This window comes from Oncorhynchus clarkii, chromosome 20 (assembly GCF_045791955.1).
Source record: "Oncorhynchus clarkii lewisi isolate Uvic-CL-2024 chromosome 20, UVic_Ocla_1.0, whole genome shotgun sequence".
Taxonomy (NCBI): Eukaryota; Metazoa; Chordata; class Actinopteri; order Salmoniformes; family Salmonidae; genus Oncorhynchus; species Oncorhynchus clarkii.
The window spans coordinates 82,146,015-82,170,940 of NC_092166.1; the positions used below are offsets into that span (position 1 = coordinate 82,146,015).

At 42.7% G+C, this 24,926-nt stretch overlaps 1 protein-coding gene across 7 annotated transcripts in view; it reads right to left on the reverse strand.

Annotated features, from left to right (window-relative positions):
• The window catches only part of LOC139376985 (calcium-activated potassium channel subunit alpha-1-like), a 198,021-nt gene that overhangs the window by 79,910 nt on the left and 93,185 nt on the right, over positions 1 to 24,926 (reverse strand). For 6 of the 7 annotated variants that reach the window (XM_071120020.1, XM_071120021.1, XM_071120025.1 and 3 more), the window contains exons 4-6: positions 10,287 to 10,380; positions 9,416 to 9,527; positions 675 to 750 (exon numbers count right to left, since the gene is read on the reverse strand). In XM_071120020.1, coding sequence (XP_070976121.1) covers positions 675 to 750; positions 9,416 to 9,527; positions 10,287 to 10,380 — 282 coding nt within the window. Of the gene's footprint in view, positions 1 to 674; positions 751 to 880; positions 1,129 to 9,415; positions 9,528 to 10,286; positions 10,381 to 24,926 lie in introns of those variants that run through there. The other variant, XM_071120026.1, reaches the window with a different exon arrangement.

Genomic DNA, 24,926 nt, shown 5'->3' on the forward strand with positions numbered 1-24,926 from the left:
ATAGCAGTACAATATAATACAATACGGTAAATGATTTAATTCCCCAAATATGACAGAGATATACCAAACTGTTCCCCCCAGTTATCCAGCAGGACTGAAAGTAGACCATGCTCACTTGACTAGCTGTCAATAACAAAAATATTTGATCCAATAACAAAGTTGCACAAGTTCTGAGATTAAGTTCTATATTTAACACATGTCCAGTAGCTACTGTGCATTAAAAAGCCCGCTGTGCATTAAAAAGCCCACTGTGCATTAAAAAGCCCACTGTGCATTAAAAAGCCAGCTGTGCATTAAAAATCCCACTGTGCATTAAAAAGCCCACTGTGCATTAAAAAGCCCGCTGTGCATTAAAAAGCCCACTGTGCATTAAAAAGCCCACTGTGCATTAAAAAGCCCACTGTGCATTAAAAAGCCCACTGTGCATTAAAAAGCCCGCTGTGCATTAAAAAGCCCACTGTGCATTAAAAAGCCCGCAGTATCAGAAGAGCCAGTAAATGTATTGTATAATTGTAAAACTGCGTCAATATTCATCACAAATGAAGTCAGAATTACAAACATTGTCATAACATAGCGCATGCAAATTTTTGAAATACTACTAATTAGAATGAATACAAATCTAATTCTAGTTAACCTAAAGACACTGAACGTGGAGAACATTAAAATGCACTTACCTTGTTTTTAATATATTCAAAAACTGTAAGATTTCTGAGAACTGTATCAATCTTAAGGCCCTTAAAAACCGTAAGCCTGTGTAAGAGAAAAGTACAAGTTACTCAGAGTGAATTCTTTGTTACATGTTATTTACATCGAGTCATTGTTATTCGCCTGTACACAGTAAACAAAAGCAAGTAAAATCACAGCAAACCAAATTGCATACCTTTGAGGCCTTCATCCATCGTTAAAATCTTTAATGGACTCATAGATAATAACTAAAGAGCCCTTTAAAAAAAATAGCAGCACCAAAGCACAACCAAGGTACAGGGCCTCTCAAAACATCCGCAGAGAAGCAAGTAGCAGAGACTACAAAACAAAAAATATTTAGAAACCTTATTCAAAACAACTCAAAGAATCTTCTGAGGAATAAATACAACGCCAACGTCTCATACAGAGTAATACATCTCGGGAGACTCACTAAATCACAAAGCACGAGCATCTACCAGAATCATTTTTCATTACTAAAAAGGACTAAAAGAGTGAAAAAGCAAGAGATGAAAACGTGGATTAGTCGGACCAAAGACAGGTGGACCGGCCCCGGTTTAGACGGGTCAACAGCCATGACGTCAAATAATCCCACATTTGTAGCCATAAAAAAAATATATCTAAGTACCTTTCCAAGTGCTCAAGGTCAAAGGTGAATTGCCACAAGCTGTTGCATCATTACCTTCAAAGGTCTGTGCCACACACACACACACACACACAGACACAGACACAGACACAGACACACACACAGACACACACACACACACACACACACACACACACACACACACACACACACACACACACACACACACACACACACACACACACACACACACACACAGAGAGTATAATCTGATCATCCAACAAATGGATGTGAAATAATTAATTGCTTATTGTTATAGCACCGAAGGCTGTTTCAGTATGGCATGCAACTGTTTTTCAATCCCACAATGCCCTGCTGGGGATAACTGTGTACTACAGCAGATGCACTGTACACGTAAGCCTACTGTGTTGTCAACGTTGTGTCACTGAGAATATTTATTTACATTTGTTTTAGAATTGTATTTTCCTCCTTTCTCAATGATTATTGTCCATAAATCCTTGAATTATAACTTCAGATTATGTAACTCATAATAAACTTGGATAGTTAATGAAATGCCCTCAAAACAAAAATGTGTTGACTGTGTCAATCCCAGAAAGTTACAACAAAAAAACATGCCAATAATGCACAATTCTAGGCCACTAAAACCTCTTTCATGTATTCTACCAGCACTAGAGCTGTGTACCATGGTGTTCATGACTCTGATTAAGTCCTGCACTGTAAACAAATTACTCTTTTGGATCAACCTACAACAAAAAATGTGTCAACTGGTTACAAGTAAATTAGTTCTTAATTGAAATACACTAAATTTGTCGATACCAAATAAATGATTATATGCTGTTATATTTGATTATTAACAAACCAATATTTAAAGTTGTTTTTTACTCAACCTATTTTTTTCACTCAACCAAATTTCCCCTTTGTGTTAAATAAGATAAATACTCACTAATGTATATACCAAGTAGATTTTTCACTTTAGAATAACTTAATAATCCAAATATCTTAAATTTCTTCATTTCCTGTTCATCAAATATTAAATTGGTTCCATAACATGAAAAAATGGCTAGAAACACTTCCTTTACATAACACTGTCACATTAACTGTACTGTAATTTACTGGCAGCCAGTCTTGTCGCTGCAACTCCCGTACAGACTCGGGAGAGGCGAAGATCGAGAGCCATGCGTCCTCCCAAACACGACCATGCCAAGCCGCCCTTGCTTCTTGACACACTGCTTGCTTAACCTGGAAGCTATCAGTACCGATGTGTCGGAGAAAACACCTTCCAACTGACGACCGAAGGTACCTGGCCTGCCACAAGGAGTCGCTAGAGCACGATGAGACAAGGAAAACCCGACTGGCCAAACCCTCCCCTAACCCGAAAAAACGCTGTGCCAGCTGTGAAAGAAGCAGGAAGACACAGGTTGTCCCGGTCCTCTTTCTCCACGACCTGCTGATGTTGTTCCGTCTTGACCCTGTAGCCGTTCTGGAAGAACGCCGCGTGTTCTGAAACGTCGCAGAGCGCGTGCCGCCATCGGGCCCTCTGTACACTAACAACTTAGTCAGAATCATGATGTCTAATATCTTCTAAGACTGACAAATAATTACGTCGGGCAAAGCTTCCTGAAATCCATAGTACGTTTCCCAGTTGTTGCGTTTCTCGCCGAGTCAGTGTGTAGATATGGTTCTGTTTAAAAAGGCTTCACAACATCCCCTGGTATCCAGCGTAACCCAATTCCTTACAACAGCTTACTCTATCTATCCCCTGCTTCTTTCCCCTTCCTTTATCACACAGCGAATCAATCACAGGCTCTCAGTATCTATCTCAGACAGCAGAGAAGAAGAGGAGCAGGTGGGCGCAACATGTCTCTGTCCACCAAGAAGAGATCAAATAAAACATGTTCTGTAGGCGTGTCGGGATCAGATTTCCCACAGATACTGTAGTATCCTCGTTATGATCATCAGTGGTGTAGGTCAAACAGAAAACAAGCCCCTGTTCTGTTCCATCGGGATATTACAGCATAAGCTCCTTGTTTGAGCTCCTTGTTTGAGCTCCTTGTTTGAGCTCCTTGTTTGAGCTCCTTGTTTGAGCTCCTTGTTTGAGCTCCTTGTTTGAGCTCCTTGATTGAAAAGCTGCCATAATCATCATCATGACACCATGTGAATAAATATACTATTACGGTAGCTTTCAATCAATGTAACGTAATGTAATGTAATGCTTTTCAGTCTGTTGTACAGTAGGATTGCTGCCTTTTCCTGCTTTGAGATACTATGTGGTATGTGACAATAGCCAGCAGTCATCTTTTATAACAGCAGTTGTCATTAATTCAGGGTCACAATGAATGATTGCTAAAGCCTCTCAGCTCTCGACAGAGTTTGACTCGGGCACTGACACATCACGTGGTGATACACATTCTTTCTGGTGACAGTTTTGAGGAGTTACGATACGTTCTACCCTAAAATGACTGTCTATGACAGAAGGTGACTGCTGTCTGATGAGATGTACTGTACATTGTCTGGTAGTAACGGGACAGACTTGCCTCACAGTCTGATTGGTCTCTGTATTTTCCTGTATGGGTCTGCTAAGTCATATCAGAACATCGTAGGCCTATAGATTTCCAGTGAAATCACAATGTCCAGAATCAAGACACAACATAAAACCTTTCCAGCGAGATTAACAGAATAAAACATTTTCAAAAGCATCTCTTTAAGTGCAATCGTTAAGGCTAGCTCCAGTGGACAGCTGGACGGTAAAAGCCCATTTCTGTGTTTACTTGTATAGCTCATGAGTAAAAAACTGGAGCATTTGGATCAGAAATTAGCTGCTGTCTTTTCTAAAATGGGTAATGTTCTGTTGCTCCCTGGGTTTCATCCATACAAGACTCTTACAAAGTTACTTACTCAAACAGCAATGGCTTGAATTTAATTGGAATGACAAACTGGTTTTATTTTCTGTCCAGAGGTATCAAAAACTAAATCAGTTGAACTTCCAACTAAGAATCATTAGGCATGGAAACTCCACTTGTAGAGTAGCTAGGCAACAGCAATCAACAGAATTACTTAGTATGTTGCCAAGGGTAACCTATTAGCAGTTAGGTATAGAACTAACTTGGAGGGTAGACTATAAGCAGTTAACTGTAGTAGTATCTTGGAGGGTAGACTATAAGCAGTTAACTGTAGTAGTATCTTGGAGGGTAGCCTATAAGCAGTTAGCTGTAGTAGTATCTTGGAGGGTAGCCTATAAGCAGTTAGCTGTAGTAGTATCTTGGAGGTTAGACTATAAGCAGTTAGCTATAGAACTATCTTGGAGGGTAGCCTATAAGCAGTTAACTGTAGTAGTATCTTGGAGGGTAGCCTATAAGCAGTTAACTGTCGTAGTATCTTGGAGGGTAGCCTATAAGCAGTTAGCTGTAGTAGTATCTTGGAGGTTAGACTATAAGCAGTTAGCTATAGAACTATCTTGGAGGGTAGCCTATAAGCAGTTAACTGTAGTAGTATCTTGGAGGGTAGCCTATAAGCAGTTAACTGTAGTAGTATCTTGGAGGGTAGACTATAAGCAGTTAACTGTAGAAGTATCTTGGAGGGTAGACTATAAGCAGTTAACTGTAGTAGTATCTTGGAGGGTAGACTATAAGCAGTTAACTGTAGTAGTATCTTGGAGGGTAGACTATAAGCAGTTAACTGTAGTAGTATCTTGGAGGGTAGACTATAAGCAGTTAACTGTAGTAGTACTGTATCTTGGCATCTGTAACAGTTTACTTCCAACTAAGGCTGACCACAATTAGTCGCCTGGTCGATTGTTTGGTCGATACATTTTTTTGTTGAGCAGTAGCAAATATATACAGCGCATTCGGAAAGTATTCATACCCCTTGACCTTTTCCACATTTTGTTACATTACAGCCTTATTCTAAAATTGATTAAATATTTTTAAAAATGTCATCAATCTACACACAACACCCCATAATGACAATGCGGAAATATCACATTTACATAAGTATTCAGACCCTTTACTCAGTACTTTGTTGAAGCACCTTTTGCAGCGCTGACAACCACTTTTCTTCTTGGGTACGAAGCTACACGCTCGGCACACCTGTATTTGCAGAGTTTCTCCCATTCTTCTCTGCAGATCCTCTCAAGCTCTGCCAGGTTGCATGGGAGCATCGCTGCAAAGCTATTTTCAGGTCTCTCCAGAGATGTTCGATCGGGTTCAAGTCCAGTCTCTGGCTGGACCACTCAAGGACATTCATAGACTTGTCGCGAAGCCACTCCTGCATTTTCTTGGCTGTGTGGCTGTGTTGTCCTGTTGGTAGGTGCACCTTCACCCCAGTCTGAGGTCCTGAGTGCTCTGGAGCAGATTTTAATCAAGGATCTCTCTGTACTTTGTTCCATTCATCTTTCCCTCAGAGTGACCATCGGGTTCTTGGTCACCTCCCTGGCCAAGGCCCTTCTCCCCTGATTGCTCAATTTGGCCGAGTGGCCAGCTCTAGGAAGAGTCTTGGTGGTTACAAACTTCTTCCATTTAAGAATGATGGAGGCCACTGTGTTATTGGGAACCTTCAATGCATCTCAGTGCAATAGGCGTCACTACAGTCCCTGGTTCAAATCCAGGCTGAATCACATCTGGCTGTGATTGGGAGTCCCACAGTGCGGCACACAATTGGCCCAGCGACGTCCGGGTTTGGCCGAGGTAGGCCATCATTGTAGATAAGAATTTGTTCTTAACTGACATGCCTAGTTAAATAAAGGTTAAATTTAAAAAAGTAAATACCACAGGTGGACTCCAATCAAGCTGAAGAAACATCTCAAGGATGATCAATTGAAACAGGATGCAGCTGAGCTCAATTTGAGTCTCATAGCAAAGGGTCTGAATACTTATGGAAATATAGTTTTTTTTATTTTTATTTTTTTATAATTTTGCCATACATTTCAAAAAACATGTTTTCACTTTGTCATTATGGAGTATTGTGTATAGATTGATGAGGGAAACAAATATGTGATCCATTTTAGAATAAGACTGTAACGTAACAACAAAGAAGGGAAGGGGTCTGAATACCTTCCGAATGCTCTGTATATACATTTGTTAACGGCACAAGAGACACTTGTCTGATTCGCGCCTATCTCAGGGAACTAATCCATTGCGGAGGCTGAGACTAATCCATTGCGGAGGCTGAGACTAGATAGGAGGAAAACGCTACGTCTGGCGCAAACCCAACACCTCTCATCACCCAGAGAACACCATCCACACAGTAAGGCATGGTGGAGGCAGCATCATGCTGTGGGGATGTTTTTTATCAGCAGGAACTGCCCGACATCCAACTGACATTACACTCCTCAGCGCTTTCTTGGTAGATGAATGTTTGCATAGCCGTGTTTGAGTGCGTATTTGTGGATGTGTGGATGTTTTTGTCTCTGTCAGACTGTTCAGACATAAGATTGGAGAAATGGCTCTTTGGCCAATGAGAGATTGAGCCTGATTAGGGATATGACAGGTTATTAATTCAGTGAAGGCCAGGCGGCCCCGTAGTGTTCAGCACTAAACACATCTGACAATCCAGCCAGGCTAGAGCAAACACTGAAAATATATGAAAGATATCAAATAGTAGGACCTGGAGTCCCTGGTCTGTTACAGTGTGACCTCGTGGCTGGAGTCCCTGGTCTGTTACAGTGTGTGACCTCGTGGCTGGAGTCCCTGGTCTGTTACAGTGTGACCTCATCATGGCTGGAGTCCCTGGTCTGTTACAGTGTGACCTCATCATGGCTGGAGTCCCTGGTCTGTTACAGTGTGACCTCATGGCTGGAGTCCCTGGTCTGTTACAGTGTGACCTCATCATGGCTGGAGTCCCTGGTCTGTTACAGTGTGACCTCATGGCTGGAGTCCCTGGTCTGTTACAGTGTGACCTCATCATGGCTGGAGTCCCTGGTCTGTTACAGTGTGACCTCATGGCTGGAGTCCCTGGTCTGTTACAGTGTGACCTCATCATGGCTGGAGTCCCTGGTCTGTTACAGTGTGACCTCCTGGCTGGAGTCCCTGGTCTGTTACAGTGTGACCTCGTGGCTGGAGTCCCTGGTCTGTTACAGTGTGACCTCATGGCTGGAGTCCCTGGTCTGTTACAGTGTGACCTCGTGGCTGGAGTCCCTGGTCTGTTACAGTGTGACCTCGTGGCTGGAGTCCCTGGTCTGTTACAGTGTGACCTCGTGGCTGGAGTCCCTGGTCTGTTACAGTGTGACCTCATCATGGCTGGAGTCCCTGGTCTGTTACAGTGTGACCTCATCATGGCTGGAGTCCCTGGTCTGTTACAGTGTGACCTCATGGCTGGAGTCCCTGGTCTGTTACAGTGTGACCTCATGGCTGGAGTCCCTGGTCTGTTACAGTTTGACCTCGTGGCTGGAGTCCCTGGTCTGTTACAGTGTGACCTCATGGCTGGAGTCCCTGGTCTGCTACAAATGCACCCCTACATCCTGTATCCATAGTCCCCATATATACAAATCAAATCCTCTCAGATCTCCACAAGTACATTGGGCTTAGGGTTAAGGGGTTGATTTGGGATTGGGCCACTGATAAAGCTACTATCATGCAGATGCTGATGAGGACTGAGAGGAAGAGGGTGTGGCCCTGATTTATGATTGACAGGTGATTGACAGGGGATGTAAACAGAGCCCTTCAGCTTACAGCAGTTTAACTGGACCACTCATGTGTATACTTAACATTTTAATGGGAATGCACATTCTAGTGATTATATTTCTATGTTGGCTGAGCTGTGATTGACAGGTGACGAAGACAAAGTCTTAATTAACACCAAATTTTTCTCTCTCTCTCTCTCTCTCTCTCTCTCTCTCTCTCTCTCTCTCTCTCTCTCTCTCTCTCTCTCTCTCTCTCTCTCTCTCTCTCTCTCTCTCTCTCTCTCTCTCTCTCTCTCTCTCTCTCTCTCTCTCTCTCTCTCTCTCTCTCTCTCTCTCTCTCTCTCTCTCTCTCTCTCTCTCTCTCTCTCTCTCTCTCTCTCTCTCTCTCTCTCTCTCTCTCTCTCTCTCGGAGATGACCCACAGTCCCAAATGACTCCCTATTAGTGCATTACTTTTGACCAGGGACCATAGGTCTCTGTTCCCTATATAGTGCACTACATTTGAACAGGGAACATAGGGCAATAGTCAGAAGTGAGTCTGGCAGGTGCCAGTCAACAAAACCCAGTGAACGTTCATATTGGCTCATCGTGTACAGTACTTTAAATCATAGACCAATTTCAATGAGTTCAATCATCATTACAGGTAGCTAGGTCAAGTGACCTTCATGGTCCGTCGTGGAAGTCTAGACCAGGGTTCTTAAACTATGACTTGGGAGCCAAAATGGGCCCTGAGCACGTGAGAGGTGGGTTTGCGAGTAAACATTTATAATCGGACATTACTTCTTCTTCATTTGGGTCGTTCGAGGACAGTATATCTCTCATTTGGGTCGTTCGAGGACAGTACAGCTCTCATTCGGGTCATTGGAGGACAATACATCTCTCATTTGGGTTGTTCGAGGACAATACATCTCTCATTTGGGTCGTTCGAGGACAGCACAGCTCTCATTTGGGTCGTTCGAGGACAATACATCTCTCATTTGGGTCGTTCGAGGACAGTACATCTCTCATTTGGGTCTCGAGATGAAAAAAGCTGAAGAACCTCTGGTCTAGACTGATGCCAGCCCAGCAAGTAGTGTACGCCACAACATTGTGAAACCAGAAACCATTAAAACTAGGTATAGTTTTAGTCCCAAATGGCATGCTTTTCCCTTTATAGTGCACTACTTTAGACCAGGGCCCTATGGCCAATGGCACCCTATTCCCTTTATAGTGCACTACTTTAGACCTGGGCCCTTCAGTCAACACAAGCAGCTACTCCCTGTGTCTTTTAAAAAGAGGGAGGCTGTCCAAGATAAGATAACCAGGTCAAACCAGAGACAAAATCCACGTGCATCAACTGGAAAATAATTGAACAATTCAACGATCCAGTTTAAGGCAGTGTAATACACAGAATATCCACTGGGGCGCGCTGCAGACCAGGTCTCAATCAAAGCTGAACTAGAACACCGCTCCCACATTTGTCAGGCGCTATTACTGTACTGCTGTACTTACCAAGCCAGCTCCTGTTGAGATAGACGGACACGAACACCGGGGGAACAGTGAAGAAGTCCACCACCGAGTTCACCTCCAGCCAGAACCACAGCTTGTCATTGGCCGCTATGAACTGGGGAGGGTAGAGAAAGATACCAGTTATATTATATATTATATTCTACATTCCTATATTCCACCATCCTACTTTTTAATGTTGATACATGACTGTAGGTTGTTCAGGGTACAAAAGGCATTAAAGAAAGTCATGAAAGATAGCTAGACAGCCGCAAAACTGTTGAATGCTTCCACAGTTTTAATGAGTGCAATGTTTTGACTTTAATGTCTATATTATGTGTGGGTATATTTACGCAATAAGGCACCGGGGGGGTGGTATATGGCCAATATACCACGGCTAAGGGCTGTTCTTAGGCACGACACATCGCAGAGTGCCTGGACACTGCCCTTAGCCGTGGTATATTGGCTGTATACCACAAACCCCAGAGGTGACCTAATTGCTATTAATAAACTGGTTACCAACGTAATCATGGCAGTAAAAATAAATGTTGTGATATACCATAGCTGTCAGCCATTCAGCATTCAGCGTATAAATATCTTTATTTGGGCGGAAGGGTAGCCTAGTGGGTAGAGTGTTGGGCTCGTAACCAAAAGGTTGCAAGTTCAAATCCCCGAGCTGACAAGGTAAAAATCTATCGTTCTGCACCTGAACAAGGCAGTTAACCCACCGTTCCTAGGCCGTCATTGAAAATAAGAATTTGTTCTTAACTGACTTGCCTAGTTAATTAAAGGTAAATAAATATCTTTATTCCACGATTGAAACTACACTAGCATAACAACTTGTGTACACGTCTAATGTAGCATTTTCCTTATTTACCCGTAGACCAAAGTACAAGAGGAAGAAGACGTTGAAAGCCATGTCGATCTGTAGCGTGAAGTCTTTGTAGAAGTTCTGACAGGACTCGATGGGGCTGTCAGAAACACACAGAAAACACACATGTTAGAAACATCTCACTTATTGAACATGCACTTGCCCCCCCCCCCCCCCCCCCCCCCCCCCCCCAAAAAAAAATAACGTTTTTTTTTAAATATAAAGATGAAGAAATAAAGAATGAAAGGAATTCAAAAGGTGTGACATTTTCTAAATAAGGTTAAAAAAAAACACGGAACTATAACGTGTTCTTCTACCCTGATTAAAAACCTCGTGTGAACTTTACTCTTCTGAAAATCGCTTTGACATAGAAGAAATTAATAAGTAGTGATTCCTTCAATATCCTCACAGTACAGTGTGTACAGTAGAAGGGTTATGGATAGGGGGGGGGGGGGGGTTAGTACATCAAAAGGCTATTTTGACACAGGAATAAGAAGGATCGTTTGGGATCTTTAACGCTAGAGGTGGGTACAGTGCAGTGGCAGTAGTCTAAGGGTTAATAGCCACGCAGGGGTTTTGACGTCTTTCATGTCATCAAAGCAGCCATAGCAGATGCTAACAATGCCATAGCAGATGCTAACAATGCCATAGTAGATGCTAACAATACCATAACAGATGCTAACAATGCCATAGCAGATGCTAACAATGCCATAGCAGATGCTAACGATGTGCTGTAGCAGTCTCACCCTCAACACTTGTACCTGGCACTAAGAATTAAATCAAATTTAAAAATAAATAAATAAATAACCAATGATATGTTATGAGTTTGGAATTACTGTCACCACTATACATCTTGTGAACGAAATCCAGGTATGTGTAATGACAGTCCAAGCTTATTGTAAACATCATTTGAGGTTACAGTACAGACATATAGCTCTATAGTGCATCTCACGTGGATACAACCTACCATATCGTGTTAACACATATAGTGCCTGACCTATATAACTAGGTAGGCTATATCCTAAAATATGTCAGAGAGCCGTTAGTGTATCTGGCCAATAGAGTGGACAACATGAGACAACCAGCCCCCCCCCCCCCCCCCCCCAAACTTAGACCAGATAGGATGCTATTGTTGTTAAGTAAAGTCATACAGTCACCAAATACACTCCTCAAATAGAAGCCCTAACACAGACTAAACTACCCAGATCTAAGAATGTGTTATACATTTGTCTAATCCTTTATACAATAAGATACATTATTGTGTCAATAAATACGCATATAAAGCTTATGATGCCAGTTATACTATGTATTATCAATAACAGTAACTGCCAATTCTGAGAATAGTCCAAGCGTTGTGAATATTTCAACCCTTCACTTCAGGTGATAATAATTACAGTATATCTAGAGCGCATCCCAAATGGAGCCCTATTCCCTATATATAGGTGCACTAATTTTGACCAGAGCCCCTATCTATGTAGCCTAAAGGGAATAGGATGCAAGGCAGGATTCATCCCAGTGTGAATCCTCAACGGTAGCTAGATAACAGAGAAGAGTAATGACCATAGGGAGGCCAGATCTGGGCTGCTCAATAATTGAGTGGCTGGTCAGGAAGCGGTGGCTTAGTCTCTATGAGAGCCATAAAACACAGAGGGAAAAAGGCTGCCAGTGGCTACCTCGCTTTAAACCAAAGATGCATGAACAGTGAAGGAGACTGAATTTAAAATGATATTCAGCAACTCTTGGTAGGACAATGGAAATGTTATTATATTCAGCAACTCTTGGTAGGACAATGGAAATGTTATTATATTCAGCAACTCTTGGTAGGACAATGGAAATGTTATTATATTCAGCAACTCTTGGTAGGACAATGGAAATGTTATTATATTCAGCAACTCTTGGTAGGACAATGGAAATGTTATTATATTCAGCAACTCTTGGTAGGACAATGGAAATGGTATTATATTCAGCAACTCTTGGTAGGACAATGGAAATGTTATTATATTCAGCAACTCTTGGTAGGACAATGGAAATGTTATGATATTCAGCAACTCTTGGTAGGACAATGGAAATGTTATGATGTTCAGCAACTCTTGGTAGGACAATGGAAATGTTATTATATTCAGAAACTCTTGGTAGGACAATGGAAATGTTATGATATTCAGCAACTCTTGGTAGGACAATGGAAATGTTATTATATTCAGCAACTCTTGGTAGGACAATGGAAATGTTATGATATTCAGCAACTCTTGGTATGACAATGTAAGCTTGATGATATTCAGCAACTCTTGGTAGGACAATGGAAATGTTATTATATTCAGCAACTCTTGGTAGGACAATGGAAATGTTATGATATTCAGCAACTCTTGGTAGGACAATGGAAATGTTATGATATTCAGCAACTCTTGGTAGGACAATGGAAATGTTATTGTATTCAGCAACTCTTGGTAGGACAATGGAAATGTTATTGTATTCAGCAACTCTTGGTAGGACAATGGAAATGTTATGATGTTCAGCAACTCTTGGTAGGACAATGGAAATGTTATGATATTCAGCAACTCTTGGTAGGACAATGGAAATGTTATTGTATTCAGCAACTCTTGGTAGGACAATGGAAATGTTATTGTATTCAGCAACTCTTGGTAGGACAATGGACATGTTATGATGTTCAGCAACTCTTGGTAGGACAATGGAAATGTTATTGTATTCAGCAACTCTTGGTAGGACAATGGAAATGTTATTGTATTCAGCAACTCTTGGTAGGACAATGGAAATGTTATTGTATTCAGCAACTCTTGGTAGGACAATGGAAATGTTATTGTATTCAGCAACTCTTGGTAGGACAATGGAAGCTTGATGATATTCAGCAACTCTTGGTAGGACAATGGAAATGTTATTGTATTCAGCAACTCTTGGTAGGACAATGGAAATGTTATTGTATTCAGCAACTCTTGGTAGGACAATGGAAATGTTATTGTATTCAGCAACTCTTGGTAGGACAATGGAAATGTTATTGTATTCAGCAACTCTTGGTAGGACAATGGAAGCTTGATGATATTCAGCAACTCTTGGTAGGACAATGGAAATGTTATTGTATTCAGCAACTCTTGGTAGGACAATGGAAATGTTATTGTATTCAGCAACTCTTGGTAGGACAATGGAAATGTTATTGTATTCAGCAACTCTTGGTAGGACAATGGAAATGTTATTGTATTCAGCAACTCTTGGTAGGACAATGGAAATGTTATTGTATTCAGCAACTCTTGGTAGGACAATGGAAATGTTATTGTATTCAGCAACTCTTGGTAGGACAATGGAAATGTTATTGTATTCAGCAACTCTTGGTAGGACAATGGAAATGTTATTGTATTCAGCAACTCTTGGTAGGACAATGGAAGCTTGATGATGTTCAGCAACTCTTGGTAGGACAATGGAAGCTTGATGATGTTCAGCAACTCTTGGTAGGACAATGGAAGCTTGATGATATTCAGCAACTCTTGGTAGGACAATGGAAGCTTGATGATGTTCAGCAACTCTTGGTAGGACAATGGAAGCTTGATGATGTTCAGCAACTCTTGGTAGGACAATGGAAGCTTGATGATGTTCATCAACTCTTGGTAGGACAATGGAAGCTTGATGATGTTCAGCAACTCTTGGTAGGACAATGGAAGCTTGATGATGTTCAGCAACTCTTGGTAGGACAATGGCATTCTATCTTTTTTTGTTAAAAACCTCTTCATAAAAACCCTCTGAGCGCTCTCTAACCACTTCCTTGTACTCAGGCACACAGAGGCATGGCCGTGCATGAGTCACGGAGAGTAGTAGCATTTTGGCCAAACTGTGGAATTGTTAATTGGCTCAGATACATTTTTATTTACAAAATGTAAAACAAAGAACGCTGTTGTACACAAATGGTAATCTGAGGATATCAATTCAACCAAAACTTAGATCAGAGAAAAACAATTATTTGGGCCAAAAAACAAGTGTTTGCTGCTTGAGATAATGTCAAAAGACTAACACGCTAATGAGAGAGAGGGAGAGAGAGAGAGAGAGAGAGAGAGAGAGAGAGAGAGAGAGAGTGGGTGCGACTTGGTTCTGATATAAAGCTAGACTTATTCTAGGTCAAGCGTCCACAGGCCAGCCTGCCAGCTGGATAGATCTCCTCCTTCTCGCTCTCTTTCTGTACTTAATGGTATTATTTATGAGGACAGAATAGTGTTGACTTTTCTCAGTTGCTTCCTGGTGATTTTTGCAATGAGCTCTATCTGTCTGTACTAAGGTGTACATTTGATGACATCCTTAGCCTTAAGAGGTTGACAATTCACTCAAGGATGATTGAGACTTGAGGCTGAGAGTGTCCTAAAATGTACACCGCACTCTGTCTGTCGCAAATACTCTTTCAGTAGACCTCCAAGGCTAATTACAGGAAGTTCCCATATCTGTTACAACCTGCTGTCACTGAACACACAACACGCTAACCAACACGTTGCTGCTGCTGTGTGTGTGCCAAAGTGTGACTGAGGCAAGCAGAGAGCCTTGTTGTTAATGACATTGGGTCAGTTAACGACATTGGGTCAGTTAATGACATTGGGTCAGTTAACGACATTAATGACAGTTAACAACATTGGGTCAGTTATCGACATTGGGTCAGTTAACAACATTGGATCAGTTAATGACATTGGGTCAGTTAACGACATTGGGTCAGTTAACGACATTGGGTCAGTTAACGACATTAATGACAGTTAACAACATTGGGTCAGTTAACGACATTGGGTCAGTTAACGACATTGGGTCAGTTAATGACATTGGGTCAGTTAATGACATTAGGTCAGTTAATGACATTGGGTCAGTTATCGACATTGGGTCAGTTATCGACATTGGGTCAGTTAATGACATTGGGTCAGTTAACGACATTGGGTCAGTTAACGACATTGGGTCAGTTAATGACATTGGGTCAGTTAATGACATTGGGTCAGTTAACGACATTGGGTCAGTTAACGACATTGGGTCAGTTAATGACATTAGGTCAGTTAATGACATTGGGTCAGTTAATGACATTGGGTCAGTTAATGACATTGGGTCAGTTAACGACATGAATGACAGTTAACGACATTGGGTCAGTTAATGACATTGGGTCAGTTAATGACATTGGGTCAGTTAACGACATTGGGTCAGTTAATGACATTGGGTCATTTAATGGCATTGGGTCAGTTAACGACATTGGGTCAGTTAATGACATTGGGTCAGTTAATGACATTGTGTCAGTTAACGACATTGGGTCAGTTAATGACATTAATGACAGTTAACGACATTAGGTCAGTTAATGACATTAGGTCAGTTAACGACATTAGGTCAGTTAACGACATTGGGTCAGTTAACAACATTGGGTCAGTTAATGACATTAGGTCAGGTAATGACATTAGGTCAGTTAACGACATTAGGTCAGTTAACGACATTGGGTCAGTTAACGACATTGGGTCAGTTAACAACATTGGGTCAGTTAATGACATTAATGACAGTTAACGACATTAGGTCAGTTATCGACATTGGGTCAGTTAACAACATTGGGTCAGTTAACGACATTGGGTCAGTTAACGACATTGGGTCAGTTAACAACATTGGGTCAGTTAATGACATTGGGTCAGTTAACGACATTGGGTCAGTTAATGACATTGGGTCAGTTAACAACATTGGGTCAGTTAACGACATTGGGTCAGTTAACGACATTGGGTCAGTTAATGACATTAATGACAGTTAATGACATTGGGTCAGTTAATGACATTAATGACAGTTAATGACATTGGGTCAGTTAATGACATTGGGTCAGTTAACAACATTGGGTCAGTTAACGACATTGGGTCAGTTAATGACATTAATGACAGTTAATGACATTGGGTCAGTTAACGGTAACTCTGTGTTGTTGTCTGTTCACACTGCTATGCTTTATCTTGGCCAGGTCGCAGTTGTAAATGAGAACTTGTTCTCAACTAGCCTACCTGGTTAAATAAAGGTGTTCTCAACTAGCCTACCTGGTTAAATAAAGGTGTTCTCAACTAGCCTACCTGGTTAAATAAAGGTGAAATAAAATAAAAAAATAAAAATATTGCCTATGTAATAGCATTCCCAGCTAAATTAAGTCTGACAAACAATGGACGGTCACACAAGTTTGAACCTCCCTTTGAAGCCGAGGCGTTCATCCGTGACATACAACATGAATCTTCTTCCTAGCCAAAGATGCCGCTGAGGAGTTTACCACCACTTTGGACTACGGAGAATTAAACCACCTTGGATAATGTGACTGTTGGCTAGCTAACTGAAACTAGCTAGCTAGCGTAACAGTTTGCTAAGTGAATAATACGTTGAGCTAGCCCACTCAAAGTTTCCATATATTATATGATATTATTAAATAAATGTATTAAGCCATAATCTATGGATTTCATGGGAAAGGCCTAGTCAGTTGTACAACTGAATGCCTTCAACTGTATGTGTCTACCGCATTTAACCCTACCCCTCTAAATCAGAGAGGTGCGGGGGACTGCCTTAATCGACATCCACGTCTTTGGCACCCAGGGAACAGTGGGTTAACTGCCTTGCTCAGGGGCAGAACAATATATTTTTACCTTATCAGGTCGGGTATTCAATCCAGCAACCTTTTGGTTACTGTCCCGACACTCTAACCACGAGGATACCTGCCGCACCATGACTGGGCAGGGGTGAAGCCATGGGTGGGCATGGGAGGGCAAAGTTCCACCCACTTGGGAGACTGACTGGCTGACCCACTGGGGAGCCAGGCCCAGCCAATCAGAATGAGTTTTTCCCCACATAAAGGCTTTATTACAGACAGAAATACTCCTCAGTTTTATCAGCTGTCTCTGTGGCTTGTCTCAGACAATCCCGCAGGTGAAGAAGCTAAATGTGGAGATCCTGGGCTGGCATGGTTACACATGGTTGTGAGGCCGGATGGACGTACTGCCAAATTCTCTAAAAACACGTTGGTGGCAGCTTAAGGTAGAGAAATGAATATTAAATTATCTGGCAACAGTTCTGGTGGGCATTCCTGCACAGCATGCAAATTGCACACTCGCTCAAAACTTGAGACATGTTGTGTGACAAAATTGCACATTTTAGAGTGGCCTTTTATTGTCCCCAGCACAAGGTGCACCTGTGTAATGATCATGCTGTTTAATCAGAATCTTGATATGCAACAGTTGTCAGGTGGATGGATTATCTTGACAAAAGATAAATGCTCACTAACAGGGGTGTAAACACATTTGTGCACAATATTTAAGAGGAATAAGCTTTCTGTGCGTATGGAAACTTTTTGGGAGCTTTTATTTCAGCTCATGAAACATGGGACCAACACTTTACATGTTGCATTTATATTTTTGTTCAGTGCAGATCGCTTATCAGGTTTAGTAATTACAGCATTTCATTAAGGACTTAAATCTATGTGACCATGGAGGACTCAGAACCCAAGTAACAGGGATTATTCAAGTTACTCGTCAACATTTAAATCATATTCTCATATAGACTACTTTTTATTTTCTTGCTCATTGTTTCCCAATGTATTCAGGAAGTGGATAAGATAATATTGTTCTGAGTGACCATTCCCCTGTGTCATTATTCTACAGGGATACAAAATTCGTCAAAGGATCCTCTAGATGGCGCTTGCACCCAGGTGTTCACAGGACCCAGACTTGTTACATTACTTTGGAGTGCATGTAGATGTTTATTTTACATTTTACATTGAACACTGATCAAACGTCAGCGAGTACCAGATGGGAGGCTTTCAAAGCATATATTAGTGGGCAAATGAATCGTTTTACCAGTTTCAAATAAAATCAATTAAATCTGAAAATGAGAGAGATGCCTCCCGGGTGGCGCATCAGTCTAAGGCACTGCATCGCTACAGCCCCGGGTTCGATCCCAGGCTGTGTCACAGTCGGCCGTGACCGGGAGACCCATGAGGCGCTGCACAATTGGCCCAGTGTCGTCCCGGTTAGAGGAGGGTTTCGCCGGTCGGAATTCCCTTGTCCCATCGCGCTCTAGCGACTCCTAGTGGCGGGGCGGGTGGGTTAAGCAAGCAGTGTGTCAAGAAGCTTAAGCAAGCAGTGTGTCAAGAAGCAGTGTGTCAAGAAGCAGTGCGGCTTGGCAGGGTCGTGAGGATGCATGGCTCTCGATTTTCGCCTCTCCCGAGTCCATACGGGAGTTGCAGCGATGGGACGAGACTGTAACTACTAATTGGATATCATGAAATTGGGGGAAAAAAGGGGTAAAAAGTACCCAAAAAAAACAGTAAAATCAGAGAATTGGAGATAGAAGTAAACCAGGAATTATTTGCTCTTAAAGCTCAAAGCTCAATGAAGGACTTTCCACTTCAATGTCGGCAAACTGCTTAACGAGGCTGAAACAGTCCTTCTATGACCAAGGTGAAATGTCCTGTAAATTGCTGACCTGGCGCATTAAGAAGCTAAATTCAGACAGAGTCATTCATGCAATTCATAATTTACAAGGACAATTATCAATGGATCCTGTAGATCTAAACCAAATATTTGCTTCCTACTACAACACACTTTACAATTGTGAATCTCCCGAGAACTTATATAATCAGACATCATTTTTAGATGGTCTTGATTTTCCCTCTATTTCAGAAGATACAAAATTGGATCTGGAGAAGGAATTGGACGATGTTGAAGGGAGTTAAAGCTTCAGGTCCAGATGGGCTCCCAATAGATATTTATAAGACATTTAAGGCCAAACTTCTAGGTCAAATTTTGGATAGTGTATGTATGCTGAATCCTTTCAACAAGGATGCTTCCTTTCCTCTCTAAGGAGTGCTTTAAAATCACTCTTATTCTGAAACTTGATAAATCCACAACAAAATGTGAAAGTTACAGACCCATATCTAATACACAAAGACCAAAATGGCTTTGTGAAAATCCCTCAAGGTTGAGTGTGAGGAGAGTGCATGTGTGAAGGGTCCCTGATACTGTCATACTTTCACATGTGTGAATGATCCCTGATACTGTCATACTCTCTAAAGTGTGAAGGGTCCCTGATACTGTCACACTCTCTCTTGATGCGGAGAAGGCATTTGATAGAGTTGAGTTGTCTTGTTTATTTTAAGTGTTTAAGAGATTTGGGTTTGGGAAATACTTCTGTAAATGGATTAAGATATTATATACAGACCCGACTGAAGAAGTTGCCACTAACAACTTCATTTCACAACCTTTTTTGGGGGGGGGAACGAGACAAGGGTGTCCAGACAGTCCAGGACTCTTCCTTGTAGCTATAGAAACCTTTGCCATTGCAGTGTGAGCCAGCCTGTCAGTTAGTGGAATTAAAACTTCGGATTTTGAACATTGAGTGGCCCTAACAGTGGGTCCTAGTGGTCCTAACAGATCTAAATAATTATATCTCTTCCCTCTCCAATTTAATTAATAACTTTGGTCAGTTTTCTGGGTTTAAAGTGAATAAAACCTAATATTCTGTCCTTTTCCTCAACAAGCAAGAGAAACTGAATCCATTTGTACAGCATCCATTTGTGAATACAGAACAAGGTTTTACATATCTTGGTATTCAAAAGTCCCCCCCTATCTCAGCTCGCTGGTCACCATAGCATCACCCACCTGTAGCACGTGCTCCAGCAGGTATATCTCTCTGGTCACCCCCAAAACCAATTATTTCTTTGGCCGCCTCTCCTTCCAGTTCTCTGCTGCCAATGACTGGAACGAACTACAAAAATCTCTGAAACTGGAAACACTTATCTCCCTCACTAGCTTTAAGCACCAACTGTCAGAGCAGCTCACAGATTACTGCACCTGTACATAGCCCACCTATAATTTAGCCCAAACAACTACCTCTTTCCCTACTGTTTTTATTTTATTTATTTATTTATTTTGCTCCTTTGCACCCCATTATTTGTATTTATACTTTGCACATTCTTCCACTGCAAATCTACCATTCCAGTGTTTTACTTGCTATATTGTATTTACTTTGCCACCATGGCCTTTTTTTTTGCCTTTACCTCCCTTATCTCACCTCATTTGCTCACATCGTATATAGACTTGTTTATACTGTATTATTGACTGTATGTTTGTTTTACTCCATGTGTAACTCTGTGTCGTTGTGTGTCGAACTGCTTTGCTTTATCTTGGCCAGGTTGAAGTTGTAAATGAGAACTTGTTCTCAACTTGCCTACCTGGTTAAATAAAGGTGAAATAAAATAAATATTAAAATACAAATCACACCAGAAATCGACAAATTCTGAACCCATGGTAACGAGTGTAACAAAAAACATCAACAGATGGACATCATTATATCATTACGTGGTGGCATTTCGCCTAGTGGTTAGAGCATTGGAATAGTAACCAAAAGGTTGAAAGATTGAATCCCTGAGTTGACAAAGTAAAAATGTGTCGTTCTGCCCCTGAACACCCACTGTTCCTATGAAAATAAGAATTTGTTCTTAACTGACTTACCTAGTTAAATAAAGGTTAAATAAATAGCCTGTATGTATTACTGGTACAATACATATCATATTCTGCCCAAATGTCTTTACCTAGTTCAATAAATTCCTCTGACTCCACCACCTTTATTTTTCCCAAAGATCAAAAAGATACCAAGGCTCTTTATTTTCCCTTTAACAGAGGGGGGTTACAACTTCCAAACCTACAGTGGTATTACTGGGCTGATTGTCAAGCGTCACCTCTGGAGGAAACCTGGCCCCATCCCTACAGTGGTATTACTGAGCTGATTGTCAAGCGTCACCTCTGGAGGAAACCTGGCCCCATCCCTACAGTGGTATTACTGGGCTGATTGTCAAGCGTCACCTCTGGAGGAAACCTGGCCCCATCCCTACAGTGGTATTACTGAGCTGATTGTCAAGCGTCACCTCTGGAGGAAACCTGGCCCCATCCCTACAGTGGTATTACTGAGCTGATTGTCAAGCGTCACCTCTGGAGGAAACCTGGCCCCATCCCTACAGTGGTATTACTGAGCTGATTGTCAAGCGTCACCTCTGGAGGAAACCTGGCCCCATCCCTACAGTGGTATTACTGAGCTGATTGTCAAGCGTCACCTCTGGAGGAAACCTGGCCCCATCCCTACAGTGGTATTACTGAGCTGATTGTCAAGCGTCACCTCTGGAGGAAACCTGGCCCCATCCCTACAGTGGTATTACTGAGCTGATTGTCAAGCGTCACCTCTGGAGGAAACCTGGTCCCATCCCTACAGTGGTATTACTGGGCTGATTGTCAAGCGTCACCTCTGGAGGAAACCTGGCCCCATCCCTACAGTGGTATTACTGAGCTGATTGTCAAGCGTCACCTCTGGAGGAAACCTGGCCCCATCCCTACAGTGGTATTACTGAGCTGATTGTCAAGCGTCACCTCTGGAGGAAACCTGGCCCCATCCCTACAGTGGTATTACTGAGCTGATTGTCAAGCGTCACCTCTGGAGGAAACCTGGCCCCATCCCTACAGTGGTATTACTGAGCTGATTGTCAAGCGTCACCTCTGGAGGAAACCTGGCCCCATCCCTACAGTGGTATTACTGAGCTGATTGTCAAGCGTCACCTCTGGAGGAAACCTGGCCCCATCCCTACAGTGGTATTACTGAGCTGATTGTCAAGCGTCACCTCTGGAGGAAACCTGGCCCCATCCCTACAGTGGTATTACTGAGCTGATTGTCAAGCGTCACCTCTGGAGGAAACCTGGCCCCATCCCTACAGTGGTATTACTGAGCTGATTGTCAAGCGTCACCTCTGGAGGAAACCTGGCCCCATCCCTACAGTGGTATTACTGAGCTGATTGTCAAGCGTCACCTCTGGAGGAAACCTGGCCCCATCCCTACAGTGGTATTACTGAGCTGATTGTCAAGCGTCACCTCTGGAGGAAACCTGGTCCCATCCCTACAGTGGTATTACTGGGCTGATTGTCAAGCGTCACCTCTGGAGGAAACCTGGCCCCATCCCTACAGTGGTATTACTGAGCTGATTGTCAAGCGTCACCTCTGGAGGAAACCTGGCCCCATCCCTACAGTGGTATTACTGAGCTGATTGTCAAGCGTCACCTCTGGAGGAAACCTGGCCCCATCCCTACAGTGGTATTACTGAGCTGATTGTCAAGCGTCACCTCTGGAGGAAACCTGGCCCCATCCCTACAGTGGTATTACTGAGCTGATTGTCAAGCGTCACCTCTGGAGGAAACCTGGCCCCATCCCTACAGTGGTATTACTGAGCTGATTGTCAAGCGTCACCTCTGGAGGAAACCTGGCCCCATCCCTACAGTGGTATTACTGAGCTGATTGTCAAGCGTCACCTCTGGAGGAAACCTGGCCCCATCCCTACAGTGGTATTACTGAGCTGATTGTCAAGCGTCACCTCTGGAGGAAACCTGGCCCCATCCCTACAGTGGTATTACTGAGCTGATTGTCAAGCGTCACCTCTGGAGGAAACCTGGTCCCATCCCTACAGTGGTATTACTGGGCTGATTGTCAAGCGTCACCTCTGGAGGAAACCTGGCCCCATCCCTACAGTGGTATTACTGAGCTGATTGTCAAGCGTCACCTCTGGAGGAAACCTGGCCCCATCCCTACAGTGGTATTACTGGGCTGATTGTCAAGCGTCACCTCTGGAGGAAACCTGGCCCCATCCCTACAGTGGTATTACTGAGCTGATTGTCAAGCGTCACCTCTGGAGGAAACCTGGCCCCATCCCTACAGTGGTATTACTGAGCTGATTGTCAAGCGTCACCTCTGGAGGAAACCTGGCCCCATCCCTACAGTGGTATTACTGAGCTGATTGTCAAGCGTCACCTCTGGAGGAAACCTGGCCCCATCCCTACAGTGGTATTACTGGGCTGATTGTCAAGCGTCACCTCTGGAGGAAACCTGGCCCCATCCCTACAGTGGTATTACTGAGCTGATTGTCAAGCGTCACCTCTGGAGGAAACCTGGCCCCATCCCTACAGTGGTATTACTGAGCTGATTGTCAAGCGTCACCTCTGGAGGAAACCTGGCCCCATCCCTACAGTGGTATTACTGAGCTGATTGTCAAGCGTCACCTCTGGAGGAAACCTGGCCCCATCCCTACAGTGGTATTACTGAGCTACACAATTGAGGGCCGCAATGTTTTGGTAACTAAGGTACCTTAGTTACTGACTGCAGATTGAAATGTTGTCCACAAAATCTTCTAATGGATATTTGTACTCTGTTCCCTTTAAGAAACTAAATATGAATACTATTAATCCCTTTGTTACGTTCCATCTTTATTCTACAATGGATAAATAATTTTCTCCCCTCATCAATCTACAATACCCCATAATCACAATACCCCATTTTTTTGCAAATGTATTAAAAATAAAAACAGATACCTTATTTACATAAGTATTCAGACCATTTGCTATGAGACTCAAACTTGAGCTCAGCTGCATCCTGCTTCCATTGATCATCCTTGAGATGTTTCTACAACTTGATAGGAGTCCACCTGTGGTAAAGTAAATTGATTGGACATGATTTGGAAAGTCACACAACTGTTTATATAAGGTCCCACAGTTGACAGTGCATGTCAGAGCCACAACCAAGCCATGAGGTCGAAGGAATTGTCCGCAGAGCTCCAAGACAGGATTGTGTCGAGGCACAGATCTGGGGAAAGGTACCAAAACATTTCTGTAGGTTTGAAAGTCCTCATGAACACAGTGGCCTCCATCATTCTTTAATGGAAGAAGTTTGGAACCACCAAGAATCTTCCTAGCTGTGTGCCAAACTGATCAATTGGGGGAGAAGGGCCTTGATCAGGGAGGTGGCCAAACACCTGATGGTCACACTGACAGAGCTCCAGAGTTCCTCTGTGGAGATGGAAGAACCTTCCAGAAAGACAACCATCTCTGCAGCATTCCACCAATCAGGCCTTTATGGTAGAGTGGCCAGACAGAAACCACTCCTCAGTAAAAGGCACATGAGAGCCTGCTTAGAGTTTGCCAAAAGGCACCTAAAGGACTCTCTGACGATGAGAAACAAGATTATCTGGTCTGATGAAATCAAGATTGAACTCTTTGGCCTGATTGTCAAGCGTCACCTCTGGAGGAAACCTGGCACCATCCCTACAGTGACGCAAGGTGGTGGCAGCATCATGCTGTGGGGATGTTTTTCAGAGGCAGGGACTGGGAGACTAGTTAGGATCGAAGGAACAATTTACAGAGAAAAGTACAGAGATATCCTTGATGAAAACCAGCTCCAGAGCGCTCAGGACCTCAGACTGTGGCAAAGGTTCCGATGCTACCCCACGGCAAGCGGTACTGGAGCGCCAGGTCTAGGTCCAAGAGGTCCAAGAGGCTTCTACCCCCAAGCTACTATTTATTAACGAAGAAACACTAAACAAACTATACAAAACAACAAAACGAACGTGACGCTTTATATAAACAAGTGCAGATACAGGCAACTAACCATAGACAATAACCCACGAAATACCCAAGGAATATGGCTGCCTAAATATGGTTCCCAATCAGAGATAACGATAAACAGCTGCCTCTAATTGAGAACCAATCTAGGCAACCATAGACATACATAAACACCTAGGCAGGAACAAAAACACATACATCACCCATGTCACACCCTGACCTAACCAAAATAATAAAGAAAACAAAGAAT